At 44.6% G+C, this 15118-nt stretch overlaps 1 protein-coding gene across 5 annotated transcripts in view; it reads right to left on the bottom strand.

The window, feature by feature from the left end:
• The window catches only part of KIF13A (kinesin family member 13A), a 217877-nt gene that overhangs the window by 63033 nt on the left and 139726 nt on the right, over positions 1–15118 (bottom strand). For all 5 annotated transcript variants that reach the window (XM_083187859.1, XM_083187862.1, XM_083187860.1 and 2 more), the window contains exons 15-17: positions 7486–7572; positions 7247–7413; positions 647–857 (exon numbers count right to left, since the gene is read on the bottom strand). In XM_083187859.1, the coding sequence (XP_083043985.1) occupies positions 647–857; positions 7247–7413; positions 7486–7572 (465 nt within the window). The remainder of the gene's footprint in view (positions 1–646; positions 858–7246; positions 7414–7485; positions 7573–15118) is intronic.

The following is a 15118-nucleotide window of genomic DNA, read 5'->3' as shown; positions in this document are numbered from 1 at the left end:
AATGATTGCCGCTTTAAAAAAAACACTGGAGATTTCTCTTATCTCTCACTTTCTGATGCTCACACTCTATTACATTTCACCCAGTGGGGCAGGTGTATGAAGCCTGGTAAAGTGATAAAGGGGTGATTAATTGGCAGCTATACTGCACTAGCCATGCCATAAAGGTCCATACACACTGGGTGATTTTGCCCAGCGTATATTGACAGCGATGATCGCTGGGGGGGAAAGCCATTCATGTTACAATATCTAACTCATGGTATCAACCCAGTATGTCAGTTACACATAGACAGGTGGCTTACTCCATTTTTGGGGGGTATTCCACATGTGCCAAATTTTTACCAGGTGAAAAATCTGGCACCTGCAAAAACCACACTTATTGGCAAATTTGACGCAGATCCGCGTGTTTTGTCGAATTCGTGGCAGTTCTTGCATTCGTTTTCACCCAGAAAAGAGTGAAGATGGAAATGTACTCAAAAATGCTCAAGATTGAATACGGATTGGCGAATCATTGCTTTTTTTTCCCCTAGTGAAAAAAACCCGAAAATGATTGAATAACGGCCTTTATCTTCTAAATAAAGTATGACTTGCATTGAATAGGAAATTAATATGAATTGAGCCATATGCCTCTTAAATGGTAAGTTATTACCTCTCTTCAGCCCATATGCTCATTTTCTGCTGCGCTATTTGCGAGGTGTAGGATAGGCGCTCATTGCTGTGCTGGTGCTGTCTCTCTGGGGAAAGCTGCTGACGCAGTTGTTCTAGCTCTCGCTCATACATAAGCCGCTGTTCTTCCAGAGCATTTCTCTTCTCCTCCAGATACTGCTTCTCAAGCACTTGGACAACATTGTGGACAGGATCTGAAGGAAGAGACTCACAGTATAAGCCTATGCAAGGTTCATGGACAATTTGTCTAATACATAAACCCCACAGTTATGTACAGTATGCACATGTGTACTTCATTAATATATCTCACATTAACATACCTCTAAAACATATTTACAAAGGTAACCCTCTGCTAGTTGCGTGTAATCCGAGAGATACAGGACTCTTTTGTGACTACTAAACTACTTAGCCCAAGTGGAGGTGAGCAATGGAGTGTGAAAAAAAGTAGTTGATTCTGATTGGTTGCCTATAGCAACGCCCCATGTGAAATAGAACTCCCATCTTAGTACATTTCCCCCATTGACTGTTAATAACAGCAGTGGACAATAATGAAGGTGGTACCTGAAGGTCTAGATACTGCATGTTACATTAGTATATGGGGTGTATGATTGTTTATTTCAATAACCTTAATGATAACGAGACTTGCGGTGTACGTACGTATATTATTACTTTTGATATACCACTACATACGCTACAAAGTACACTTGCTAATGAACAAGGGAAGTACAGCAGCCTGTGTATCACAAGTGGAACAACAGGTTGACTGAGCTTCTGGGAAATCCATCATGAGTAAATTTATGACATCATCGAAGTTAGTGGTAAAGGCTTGGTTGCCATAACATGACTAAATGTGCTTTCTCCGTGACTTAAATGTCATATTGCTTGTAAAACTGATGTGGCATATTAACTGGTGTACCTGGCACTGCAAAGCCCTCCCTCTATCGTTCAGTGCGTACACTTAATATCGGCAAAAACATTGCTATACGATATCCTGTGGCAAATCCATAAGCAATTCCTGAATCATCTAATTATTTTTCCAGTCTGCAAATGTGAGTTAAGGTGGCCATACATCAGAAAGATATTGTACCCAATCATACAATCTCAATTGATTGCAAGATGGATTGTATGCAGATTGTGTGCACATCTTGTGTACACAATCATACAATCAATCATCAGATGGATTGTATGACTGATTGTATGATGGATTGTATGCAGATTGTGTGCACATCTTGTGTGCACAATCATACAGCAGATGGATTGTATGACTGATTGTATGATAGATTGTGTGTCCAAAAACCACCAAGGACTGCCGGGGATTTCAAGGGAAATTGTACACAATCATGAGCGCAATCGATCTTAAGATCGATCTTTCTGATGTATGGCCAGCTTAAGTTTCCACAACTCTGTGACAGAAACAGGCTGATTGAGGCCGGCGATGGCATCATACACCCTCCCTGTAAACACCTGTGTTTTTTCTTACACTCCCAGAAAACAGCAGGTCACCACCCCCAAACGCCGACTTCCTGTCAGTCAAATTGCCACAAGATTAGATCCACCCTCTATTTCTGTTCGCACTCTACAATCCATACACATGCGCATTCATTCGATAATCGCTTGATCTGGGCATTCTCACATCAGCGATCAGCTCTGAAGCAGGCCCTTAGCCACCAAATAAGTGGCCCAAATCATTATATTATTTGGGTCATTTACAGACTAAATTGACAATGAGCTTTGCAAAGCTGAATGAATTGCAATATATAGCACATCTTGCTTAACTGTAGGAAAAGAGGTGTAGGTGTGTGTGTGTGTGTGTGTGTGTGTGTGGGGGGGGGTTACTAGCTTCTCATATAGAAGGCTGCACATGCAAGTGGCTTCTTACATATGGCTCTTACACTACCTTTCCTACTACTATTATACAGCCTGTATTTTTTTGTTGGTCTGTTCAGTTACATACAGTATTGTACATCTGTCACCAAAAGACACAAATCAACAAATCTCTTTATTGTGGGATTACTTCAGGGTTGCCGACCCTCCCGGAATTTGCGGGAGTCTCCCGAAAATCGGGTCCCCCCTCCCGGCCCCCGGAAGGGTGGGCAACCATCCCGGAATCAGGGGGACCCCCACTGAGACCCCCCCCCCCCCCCCCCGATCGCGGCATTTAAATGCCACAATCCGCGGGTCTCAGAGGAGGGGGCGGAGCTAAAATTGCACAATCGTGTCATTTTAGCCCCTCCATGGAGATCAGATATTTCGGCTATTTGCGTAATGGGGGTGGGGCTTAATTACGTCACCATTAAGCCCCGCCCCCGAACTCGTAATGAAAGATTCCTCTCCAGGCTTCTCCCGGAGAGGATCTTGTGCAAGTCGGCAACCCTGGATTACTTAAAAAAATATAACCACAAATTATCTACACACTTTTTTCATATTGGCTGATACAACAATGCTCGATAACATTGTGTCATATACTGTACTTCATGCGTTTCATTCATTGCTTTACTTCACTGTGTAACTAATGCTTTGTATACTTTTGTTCTGTTTTCTCTACTAACTCTGTGTCCTTCCTTGTTTTTCTCGTTTTTTTATACAAGGCAATTGGGGCTCATTGTACATTACAATTAATGCATAAGACTAAAATAAGACAGTCAAATAAAGTCAATAATCCACTACAAATAGCCATCAGCCATGGGCCTTTTGTGCATTGAGGCCAAGCAGACCAAGCTGTCCCATGCAAGAACCACTCAATACTAAACCTGTGTTCCAGCCATGGTGTAAATACTGGATGACCTCGCTCCACTGAACTGAAGGCAAGATCCTGAAGAAAAATACCCACACAGAGGAGGTCCAGCTGTACAGACACACTTCTTCCTCAGCACAAAATCAGACCAACGACATTGTGTGTCCAATGAAAGAACATTGTAAGGCAGACTAAGATTGCATAAAGGTAGATCTATACACTTACATTGTTCTAAAACAGTATCAGTAGGGAGATCATGTATAACCCCACTTTATCTGATCTATAGGTCAACTATGATTGATTGATACATAATAATAGCTATTATGGTGAACTTATCTTTCCCATATATTAACAGAACATTAATGTTACATAGATATATTACGTAGTACCACAAACATAACCTAACATAATAAAGATTATATATATTTAAGATAAAATAAACACTAATATGCTGAAATATTGTTAAAATAATAAAAAAAATGCACTGTATTAGATGATATTATCATTAAGTATTATCAAATCAGCACACTGAACTCTATTTAACCAGTGGCAAAAAAAAATCACCATTAAATAACTTTCTGTATACTAGTGAAAGCGACAACCCAGGCAGGGAAGAGGAACTGCATGGGTTTTCAAAGATGGCTGGTGCTAGAATGAACACTATATACGTAAGGTGTATACTGTAAAGGTACACATCTAACAACTAGTACACAACTCGGTACTTATGTAGTATCTGGGCTGCCGATTTTTGGATTGTATGCCTTAAGTTAAGGCATACAATCCGATGCGATGCGATGCGATATCGCATCGCATCGCATCGCATACAACCAAATCGCATGCGATCCGATGCGATGCGATCCGATGCGATGGGCCCGATTTTTCACCTATTGCACCTAATTTTTAATTTAGGCTTTGGCACAGGTGGCAAAAATTGGGAGAAAGGGTATTTTAGGAGGTTAGGGAGGAGTAAAATGTGAGGGTGTTTGAGAGGAGAAAGTGCTGTTTTGAGAGAGGTGATTTTGGAGGAGATTTGGATACGGATATGGCTACAGCTTCCACGTCAGCAGCTGCGTCGTCGGCAAGGCTGTTTACATTGCCGCAGACTGAAGAAGCTGCTGTTCTTTTCCTGCAGCAACATGGCCTTCTGCCCACCACAGCCACCTGCGACAACGGGCATCCCATGCGCCTGAACATGGCTGATCAAAAGTGGCGGTGTTATATCAAGGCTTGCGGCAAGAAAAAAAGTGTTCGTGCTGCGCTATTTAGTCCTGGGTGCCGACTCCCTTTTGTCACAATTGTCCGTTTCATATATTTGTGGAGCCAGGAGTTGACATCAGTGGAGTTGTGTCAAAAGGAACTGAATCTGTCAATCAAGACAGTGGTCGCATATAATGCGTTTATGCGTCAGGCCTGTGAACAGGATATTCTTGCTCAGCCGCAGCGCAAGATTGGAGGCCCAGGAAAAGTGGTCGAGGTGGATGAGACTCTTTTTGTCCGTCGTAAGTCCAATGTGGGCCGACTACTTCCCCAGCAATGGGTGTTCGGCGGTGTCTGCAGAGAGACTGGGCAATGCTTCATGCTGCCAGTTGCCCAGAGAGATGCTGCAACCCTGATGGCTGCTATTCAAGCTAACATCGAACCTGGGTCCACTGTGATGTCGGATTGCTGGCGAGCATACCGAACCACTGATTTGGAGGCGGCTGGCTACACTCATGCCAGGGTGAACCACCGCTTCAACTTTGTGGATCCAGAAAGTGGGGCACACACCCAGAACATAGAACGTTTATGGGGTTGTGTCAAGTGGAGGAATAAGTTCCATCGTGGAACAGCTCGCAGCAATCTGACCAGCTACATGACCGAATTTGTATGGCGCAAGTCCCTAGCTGGCGATGATGTATTTGGCCGTATCTTGCATGCCTTAACATTGCTTAATAAGTCACATTAATTTGTTTGTTTGCTTTATTTTCTGTCACAAATATATCATTAATCCTTAACTACAGTTGTCATTAATGTGTCAGATGCAAGTGAGATTGAGTGAGATATGTGTTTTTCATACCCCTACTATCCAAGTGGGCATGGAGTTGGATATAAACCTGTGGCGAGCGCAGCGAGCCACCGAGCCCGAAGCGTGGCGAGCGCAGCGAGCCCCGCGAGGGGACGCAGATTTCTTAAACAGTATTCTGCGTCCCCTCGCGGGGCTCGCTGCGCTCGCCACGCTTCGGGCTCGGTGGCTCGCTACGCTCGCCACAGGTTTATATCCAACTCCATGCCCACTTGGATAGTAGGGGTATGAAAAGGACCCCTTTTTCCCATTGAATTACATGTTAAAATGGACCAAGTCTATTTTAACATGTAATTCAATGGGAAAAAGGGGTCCTTTTCATACCCCTACTATCCAAGTGGGCATGGAGTTGGATATAAACCTGTGGCGAGCGTAGCGAGCCACCGAGCCCGAAGCGTGGCGAGCGCAGCGAGCCCCGCGAGGGGACGCAGATTTCTTAAACAGTATTCTGCGTCCCCTCGCGGGGCTCGCTGCGCTCGCCACGCTTCGGGCTCGGTGGCTCGCTACGCTCGCCACAGGTTTATATCCAACTCCATGCCCACTTGGATAGTAGGGGTATGAAAAGGACCCATTTTTCCCATTGAATTCCATGTTAAAATGGACTCAGTCCATTTTAACATTGATTCCTATGGAAAAATCGGGTCATCGCATCGCATCGCATCGCATCGAATCGCATGGTCGCATGCGATGCGATGCGATCTCCCGATCCGACCCGATTTAGAAATCGGCAGCCCAGTTACTACATAAGTACCCACAACTCTAATGGTGTGTAAACACTGTGCAATATGAACTATCGATTTTGACTATATTGTCAAAAATCACATAACAAATAGTGCAAATTGCACGTGTTTTGTCGCATCCGATCCCGATGTGCAGAATCCGTGTCTGCCAAATGCACCGCGGGAACATACCCTACCATCTGACAAGGTTTCATCATTTTTTCCCCGATGCTGGAAATCATTAGTAATTCATGATAAGCTATAAGTTGGAATTGAAGAGCACAGACCCGGACAGCTACAGCTTATTGAGGTGTGTGAATCTATAATCTTTTGCAGCACTGCATGAGGCCCACTATATTATGCAAAATGTTAACGCTACACAGAAAACAATATTATTATTGTTAAGAGAAAAATGATAATAACAATTTTTAAAAGCCTTCGGTATTGTACTAGGCTTAATAACTACATAAAAAAGCCCTATACATCTGTCCATAATGACAACTCCCAATTCAATTACTCCATGTATTCTAATGCCGTACATATCTAACTCTCTCTAGTATTTGGAAAGTAAACGTGGCTAGTAGTGAAGGGGTTTCTAGTGTAGCAGTCAGATAAACATTTTATTGTATAGTGGTCAGTAAGCTGTTCCCTATAGCTGAAGCAAACTTCATTTCCATTCTACTATAAAAGTAATATTTCTATTTTTAATTATTCGCTTCCTGTCATGCAAGGAACCAAATAATCATGTGATCATCAAAGTGCAGATGCACCACATGCTGCATGTGCTGCCCTGATTGTTAATAAATTCTGTGCAGAAATGCTAATGATCATTACATATTGCACAACACCGTCACCGACTGACCAGTTCCGAGTGGCCACCAAGTTTCACATTTATCAAAACTGAAATGGTGTTAGGTGGGCATTTATAGGTTATGAAAAACACTCTCCACAATTAATTCATAAGTTCTGAGAATTAGGTTGTAAAGAGAGAGGACATTTTGGAGAGTCTGTGAAATGTAAATTAAGAAACGAGTCTGGTATTCTGCATTATACTATGGCCTTACTTACCATTGCTGTTCAGTGCCTTCATCATAACTTCCATCTGCGCAAATTCATAATTATAATCCGGTTCTGATGAAGCTTCACTTGTTGCATCCAGATCAATCTCCGTACAGCTAGAGTCTTTATCAAACTCTCTCAGCCAATCTTTTCTCTTCCGTTTTGGTAGGTTGAGCCTGATCAAACAGTATTATATTTAGCTGGCTTAGACAAACTTCTGAATTATACAGGAGTGTGTAAAGAATTACCTGAAGAAGTGGTTGTTTCCCCAAAGGATTCGGTCTCCGTGCCACAAGGGGGTCCTGGAGCAGACTTGCACACCGTTTACGCACGACCTATGGAAAATAACAACGATGTCATACTAACATATATCTTGTGCTAAACTGTTAGTAGGGGTATAATAAATTGCCAAGGTGAGGGGTCCAGGGCAGTTAGCTCCCTTTCACGTGTTTATGCAGCTAAAATAAATGACCTATTACTTTACACTATGATATATTTATAGCTATATAGTTAAAAGAGAAAACAAAAGAATGATAGGAAGGCAGAGGCGTAGCAAGGGCGGAGCCGGTGGAGCACACGCTCCGGGCGCCGAGATGTCACCTGGCTCCGGAGCAGTGCACTCTGCAGCCGGCTCCCCCGCCCTACTCGCCCCCAGTCTCCTCTGCAAAGCGGAGTCGAGCATACGGAGCTCCGTCAGGCAGGGCGGCCCTGGGGGTGTAATCTCGCGATAGCACCTCCGAGGCCATGTCATCGACTGACGTAGAGCACTGTGTGTGATCGAGACCGCGAACCTGCGGCACACGCAGATCCCGGCCACGCAGTAAAGACGCCAGGGGACGGATACAACTGGCATGGGACCGAGTTGCCACACCACTTGGCACATAACCTCAGACCAGCGGGTCCCGCCACTAACCACCAGGTACTTGCAGCGGGAATTGCACTGCAGGAGGGTCGGGACGCCAGCCACCCTGCAAAACATGCCCTTGCTACTAAGATGGGGTTTCTATTAAAGATGTGATATTGCCCATAGCAACCAATCAGATTATATATATTATCTTCTTCTAAATTAATAAGTAGATTCTGATTGGTTGCTATGGCCATCTTCAATGGAAACCCGATTTTAGTAAATAAACCCCATTATGTTGATTTATTAAGCTTGATGAATAACTCATGTACAGTAATTTCACTGTATTTAATGTTATGCTTAAATATTAATAATTACTTTATACAGAATAAAAAGCATCTGGCTGTCACTGAAAATTTAATTGGCTGATATAGCTTCAACAGCCTTGTTTTATTAGCAATTATTTTAGACAATACTTAAAAGTTGAGGTCTATCCTTTGCAGATTGTGATCTACTAGAGAACATAATGTCATAAGTCAACAAGTGTTCAAAATAAAAAAGTACTGAACACCCACATAGCAACTGTAACTGTTATTTGTCTCTGTGTGCTAGTCCGAGGCCATGCAAAGTACGGCAGCTCTCTTCAGCAGAGGGAATGCACTCACCACATAACAGACTGTGCAAGAGTTTTACTACCAGAAAAAAATCTTGCATATCTAATATACCGAATTTCCTCATGAAATATAAACAAACTGCTATTATTTTTTTCATAACTTTTTATAGGCCGTTTGCTAAAAAAAAATAAAAAAATGCTGAAGCACCATGCAGCCATTTTATCACACGGCTCTTTCCTTACAACCCCAGGCAAAATCAGAGAGGAATGTTAATTTATGATGGGTCCTGTCACTCAAACCCCAAACCCTCTTCTCTACAGCGGGTATGGGTCATAGGGTCAACAAGAGGAAGGTCGGCATGCATTGAGTCGACCACTGAAGGTCGACATGGGTCAAAAACGACACCTCACAAGGTCAACACGGTTGTTAGGCCCACACAAGCATTAGGTCGACTTGGCCAAGGTCAACATGGAATTCTTCATGTTTTTGTCCCAAATGTCGACACAGCTGACATGGACACAGTAGTGTTGGACCGCGTCCCCTTGCATGGCACTCTGCACTTGCCATGCTTTGGGCTATGTCATTCTCCCACCACGCCATAGTGGATGAAGGTGAAAAACCGTATGTCTATTACTAGGTGCCAGTGCGGCTTTTCCTAGGTGCCTGTGTGGCTATTACTAGGTGTCAGTATGGCTATTACTAGGTGCCTGTGTGGCTATTACTAGGAGCCAGAGTGGCTATTACTAGAAACTATTGCTGCTTTTACTAGGAGCCAGTGCATATTTTATTAGGAGCTAGTGCGGCTTTTGCTTTTCTCAGACAATTTACACCTGTATCATGTCACTAATATAAGCAATCAGAAACAAGTAGGCCATATACAGTATACAAAGCTGGTCAGAAAGCTGTAAATAAATACTGGTTAAACAACTAATGGGGTTTTGTCCACAAGATAAAGAAGCTGCTAGATGGGGTGCCGGACGGCTCCCCAACAGTCATTCCTCCGACGTCAGGAATCCCGACTGCTCCCTCGCGAGGGAGAATAAAATAGGTAGAGAGCGCAGCTCGCCACCGTGCCCGCAGCGTGGCGAGCGCAGCGAGCCCGCAAGGGGCTCCCCACGCTCCCCATGCATTCAGAATCCCAACTGTCAGGGAAATATACCACACCCACTAGATGCTGCCTGATCAAGCTGTTTTAAATGATAATAACATTACACCATGCAAACAGTAGGATGAAGTGCTGGGAGGTAACCGTGGTACTAGTAACATGCTGTAAAATAGACAGGTTTGCTTTTCTAATTATCCAAATGAAGATGCTCTTCCTCAGCTTCTCATGTTTGCAACTTATCCCTGTCCCTTCCATCTACCACGCAACTCCTCCTTCGGGCTTCCATTACAGTTAAGTAACCCTGCTGTCTGGCTAACTTCCTGGCTGGCATAGAACAGCTCCAAGCTGTGGACTATTGTGCAGACTCACATCAGACATGCTATTGCAAGACACTGGCTGTGAAACACTGCGCCTAGAATGGCAGCCTGGTAAACTGTGATTCCAGTAAGGTTTTATTAGGTAATTATTCCACATTCATAGAGGATTGCCTCACAAAAAAGATCAGTTTGTACTGTATGTGTGTTTGTGCGTGTATCTACCTATTGTACAGGCACTCTCCCAAGCATCTATACAAGTGGCTGTGCCGGACTGCTTCGTATTATATAGCAACACAGCGGTCAGCACTTGGTTAAAAAAAAAAAAGACAGGAGACAAAATCCTTTGTGGTCTCCTGTCTTTTTTGAACCGAGTGCCGCAGCGGTATAAACATGCTGGTGAAGGACCCACAGTTGGAGGTCCTGTATGGAGAGTATATATATATATATATATATATATATATATATATATATATATATATATACTGCACACCTTATATACTAAACTTGTCTGGTGCCATCCTAGGTCCCTCTGGCATGGAGGCCAATAATACCAATCTGTGGGACATGATATGTAACTGGTACTAAATATGTGCAAGACAATGATTGTTTGGCATTTATATTCAGTGCTTGAGATAGTACACAAACTTTGTTTCATGTTTTGGAACCTTGTTTTATGCACAAATAAAATATATTTGTGTGTATTTCATGTGTTTGATGTGTTTATACAACATAAATGCAAGATCCCTCAAGATCATTAAAATATAAAAAAATATCCTTAAATATGGAATAATCCGTTACCCAAAATTCTTCTGGTCCCGAGAATTTTGGATAAGGGATACTCAACCTGTATATGTGTGTGTGTTGATAAAAGGTGTACATTAGAGATAAGTCTGTCCCAGGTTTCTGACCCTAGAAATGTCTGAGACTTTTGGGTTTTAGTAAAAGCGGTACTTGTGTATTATCACGGCGCCCACGATTTCCATCGCAGGGCATTGTACAATGAAAAATCGCATCATATCGCATGCGATTCTGCGCGATTTCACCCGATTTGTAATTGTACAGGCACCCAGATGCCTTATTATCATGTTAAATGCCCCCCCAGACCCGATTTTTAATTGTATACCCACCCTCATGGGTAATGAGTATGTGAAATGCCCCACCATTGTTAACGCCACCCCACTATGAACGCCAACCCGCTGCGCTCGCCACGCTTCGGGCTCGGTGGTTTGCTGCGCTCGCCACACTTTATAAAATCAACTCCACGCTGACGTGGATAGTGGGGGTATGAAAAGGTCAGAGGAAGCGCACCGCTGCGCTCGCCACGCTTCGGGTTGGCGTTGATAGTGGGGGGCCGTGTGTGCCAATGTGGGGGCATTTAACATATTTATTACCCATCAGGGTGGGTATACAAATAAAAATTGGGTCTGGGGGTGCCATTTAACATGGGAATCTATGGGAAATCGCATCGCATCACATGCCATTGTAATGGCATGGACGCGATTTTAAAATTGTATACTCAGCCCGGGAAAAGGCTGAAATCAGGTCCATCACATGCCATCGCATACCTTAATTAGTGGTATGCGATGCGATGGGCGCTGTGATAATACACAAGTACCGTAAAAGCTAGTTAAAGGTTCCTGGGGTTGTGGATGAAGTTTTAAGCCTGAGAACAGGCTAATTAATGCTATTAGAGGCTGAAAAAGTGTATCAGGGTTTTACAAAGTGTCTTTTTTTAAACTTTGTTGCTTTTTCTAATTGCTGTAATTATATAAGTGACTTGGTATAGTTTGTTTTCTATAACATACAAGCAATGTTTGATTTAAACTATACCATTATGATGTCTACGATATATTTGAAAAATCTCTATTTTCTGGAACGGTTCCTGTTAGTGTTATGCTTTATTTTTGCTGCTGTCTTTATCACCTTGGCCCTTATTCTGATCGGTGCGGCCCGATCAGAATATGCGGCCGCAACCGTGCAGGCGAATCCCCGCCTTCCATACGGATCGCCACCTGCCGTCCGTATGCGGATATGTGGCGATCCGCATGAAATTGGACGGGGATACGCCTCCTCCATGGTGGGAGCAGCCCCTGCATTCGATGGTCGCCGAACATCGAATGCAGGGCCGCACGCTCCACCAGGTCCCGCAACACAAGACCACACGGACACTTGTCCGTGTGAAATCATGTATGGGGGCGGGCAGCTGACATCCGGCGATGTCAGATGCCCGCCCCGTACCCACGCGTCACGGCCTCATTACCATGCATACGCCCCGCGTTTGCATGGGAACGCCCATGAAACGGGGGGCGTATGCATAGGGTAATGAGGCTAAGTAGCCCCTCACGCCCCTCTACGCCCCCTGTGCGGCGTATAAAGAATCCGTGCGGCGAAATCGCCTGCACATGCGCAGAGTGACCTCTGCACATGCGCAGACGATCAACATCGGCGGTCCGTCCGCATGCGGGAATTTCCGCACCGATCAGAATAAGGGCCCTTATCCGAGTTGGGCAGATTCCCACGGATCGGGCCGAAAAATCGTCCCAAATCAGATGCGTTTGACATGTCCTCCCACCAGATGCGCAGACTCATGCGCACCAGGTAGGACCCTACAATCTGTCAGATCAGACCCATCAGTGGCACATCGCGGGTGCTTATTAGCACCCAGGGCTGCCACCAGAATTTGTGGGGCCCTGGGCTGACAAAATAGGAGGGAAGGCGCCCCCCCCCCCACAGCCCTACACTCTGTCAGAGTGACGGGGCGCGGGACAGTTGTCCCCATAGCACCCCTCAATGGTGGCCCTGTTAGCACCCACGATGTGATGGTCCGATCCATAGGTGTGTGCACACACCTTTGTGAAGGGGGCAGGCAATATGGGGGTCGGGGCTGCGAGATGCATCCAGGGGCTGTGGGTGCAGTGTCACGGCTGGGCGGGCAGTCCGCAGTGTCTGGGAAGCGCTGGGTGGACACGGCAGACAGTGGCCGCAGAACTGCCTAGCCAGTCATTGGCTGAGAGAAAGAGACTTCTCAACCAATCAGCGGCAGGTCTATATGCTCGCCCCACTGTGATGCTGCACCCACTGCCCCCGCTCAGATCTTCCTGGACACTGCGGACTTCCCGCCCACCGCGGCACTGCGCCTACAGCCCCCGCTCAGCGGAGATTTGTGGTTAGGGACATATCCTGAGAGAAGAAAATGTTTGTTAGCTAGAGCCCAGATGGGCTAGGATTTATTTTTATGTTTTCTATACAGTAGATATATAAATAAATAAAATGTGTCACATACTAAATGCATTATAATGTACTTTGGGTAATTTATGTAGAAAATAAAAACATTGAACATATGAAAAATGTGAGTTTTTTACTACTCTGTGATGATTTTTTCCCCCCTTAACTATTAAACAATGCTTTAACTTTTGTTCTATTTTTCAGCTACAAGTAGCACTAAAACCAGCTTAGTTGTGCTGGAGGATAAGACAGGTCTGAATAACCATGACCTGGCACATAAACCAAACTGTCTGGCGCCCACCAGCATAGGAAAGAGGTATAAAATCTCTCATTTGGACAGTAGGCAAACTACTTAGTGTTGGGTTGCATGTAACAGCCCTCATAGGACAATGCTTCACAGCGCTTGTTCATTATTTCTGAACTTTAACAATTACGCTGTCATCCTTAACAGCTGCCTGACTCGCATCATGTCGGGAAGATGATCTTACTCTGCAGATTTTAATAATCACAAGAGAATAGCTCCAGCTGTCAAATGCCTAAAGCACAGGAGGGTACAGGTACATTAGGCAGCTGACGCTTGTTATTACTGAACACATTTATGGGAATTAACTAAATAGCAAATAGTGTTAATAGTAAAGGTATTTATATCAGGAATTTACTACCTACTCATAGTTAAACACAAATCCATATAATAACTAATGACACAAAAAGATGATGTGATGCTTTACTGTACAATTCTGAGCAAAAAGACTCAGGCCCTTATTCTGATTGGTGCGGATATTCCCGAATTCTTACGGTGCGGCCCGCACGCCACGGTGTGCTGCCGCGTGCGGCCATCGTCCGTAGAAACGCCCACGTGTCCTCCGCATTCGGACGGACTCACTCTTTAAGAACAGGGCGTGTTTACGGACGACATACAAACCATGCGTGTGCGGGAGAAACACTCCGATTCTGCACGGTATTACAGAGTATTACAGAGTATGCACGGGAATACCGCATCCGAACGGGAGTCAAGCGGTGCTTCCGCACGTAAGCGGAGTATTTACGCCAAACAACCCACTATTATGTCTATTCTGCAATACATCACATGACCCACTTATTCAATTACCTATCCTCATACAAAAATGCTTATTTGGAATTGGAATCAATTAGATGCCAATATATCCTTACAAGCATGCCTAACACATGCATTGCACACATTAACCCTTACAGCAATTGAAGTGCAATGGTTTCAATTAAAGCACTGACAAGCGTCCTATTAGTGAGTAATGAGTAAAGGAGTCGATTCTATTGGGTTCAGGTGTTAATGCTTGTAGTCATTAGGCGGTCCGTTCGCCTACCGCAGGAACGTGTGGTGTCCGCAAAGCAATAGTAGCCTTTTGGACACCGCACATTTCTTCCCTTTTTGTTCGCGTGCATTCGGAGTGGTATCCGAATGCACGCCCCCCAACATAAGTGTACTCCCCCGTGTCCGCCCATGTTTCCGCCCCGTTTTGCCCACTTTGAAACTACGCCCATGTGTCATTCCGCATGACGCCCATAATACGCCCATATTTCCCGACTGATTGCGGTGAACAGTTTTGTACGGGATTTGCCCGAACAGGTACGGAGTCAAGGCGTGGCACATGCGCGTTGCGTTCTCCACGCATGCGCAGACGCCGTAAAGACGCTATCCGAAAGTATGCGGAAAAGTACGCATCAATCAGAATAAGGGCCTCAATTTGGGGATTATTATTATTACTCTTCATTTATACTGTTAAGACACATAATATAACA

This window comes from Crinia signifera, chromosome 5, assembly GCF_055691185.1.
Source record: "Crinia signifera chromosome 5, ASM5569118v1, whole genome shotgun sequence".
NCBI classification, from domain to species: Eukaryota; Metazoa; Chordata; class Amphibia; order Anura; family Myobatrachidae; genus Crinia; species Crinia signifera.
Note: the sequence above shows the minus strand (reverse complement) of the source record. Positions and strands in the feature narration are given on the sequence as shown.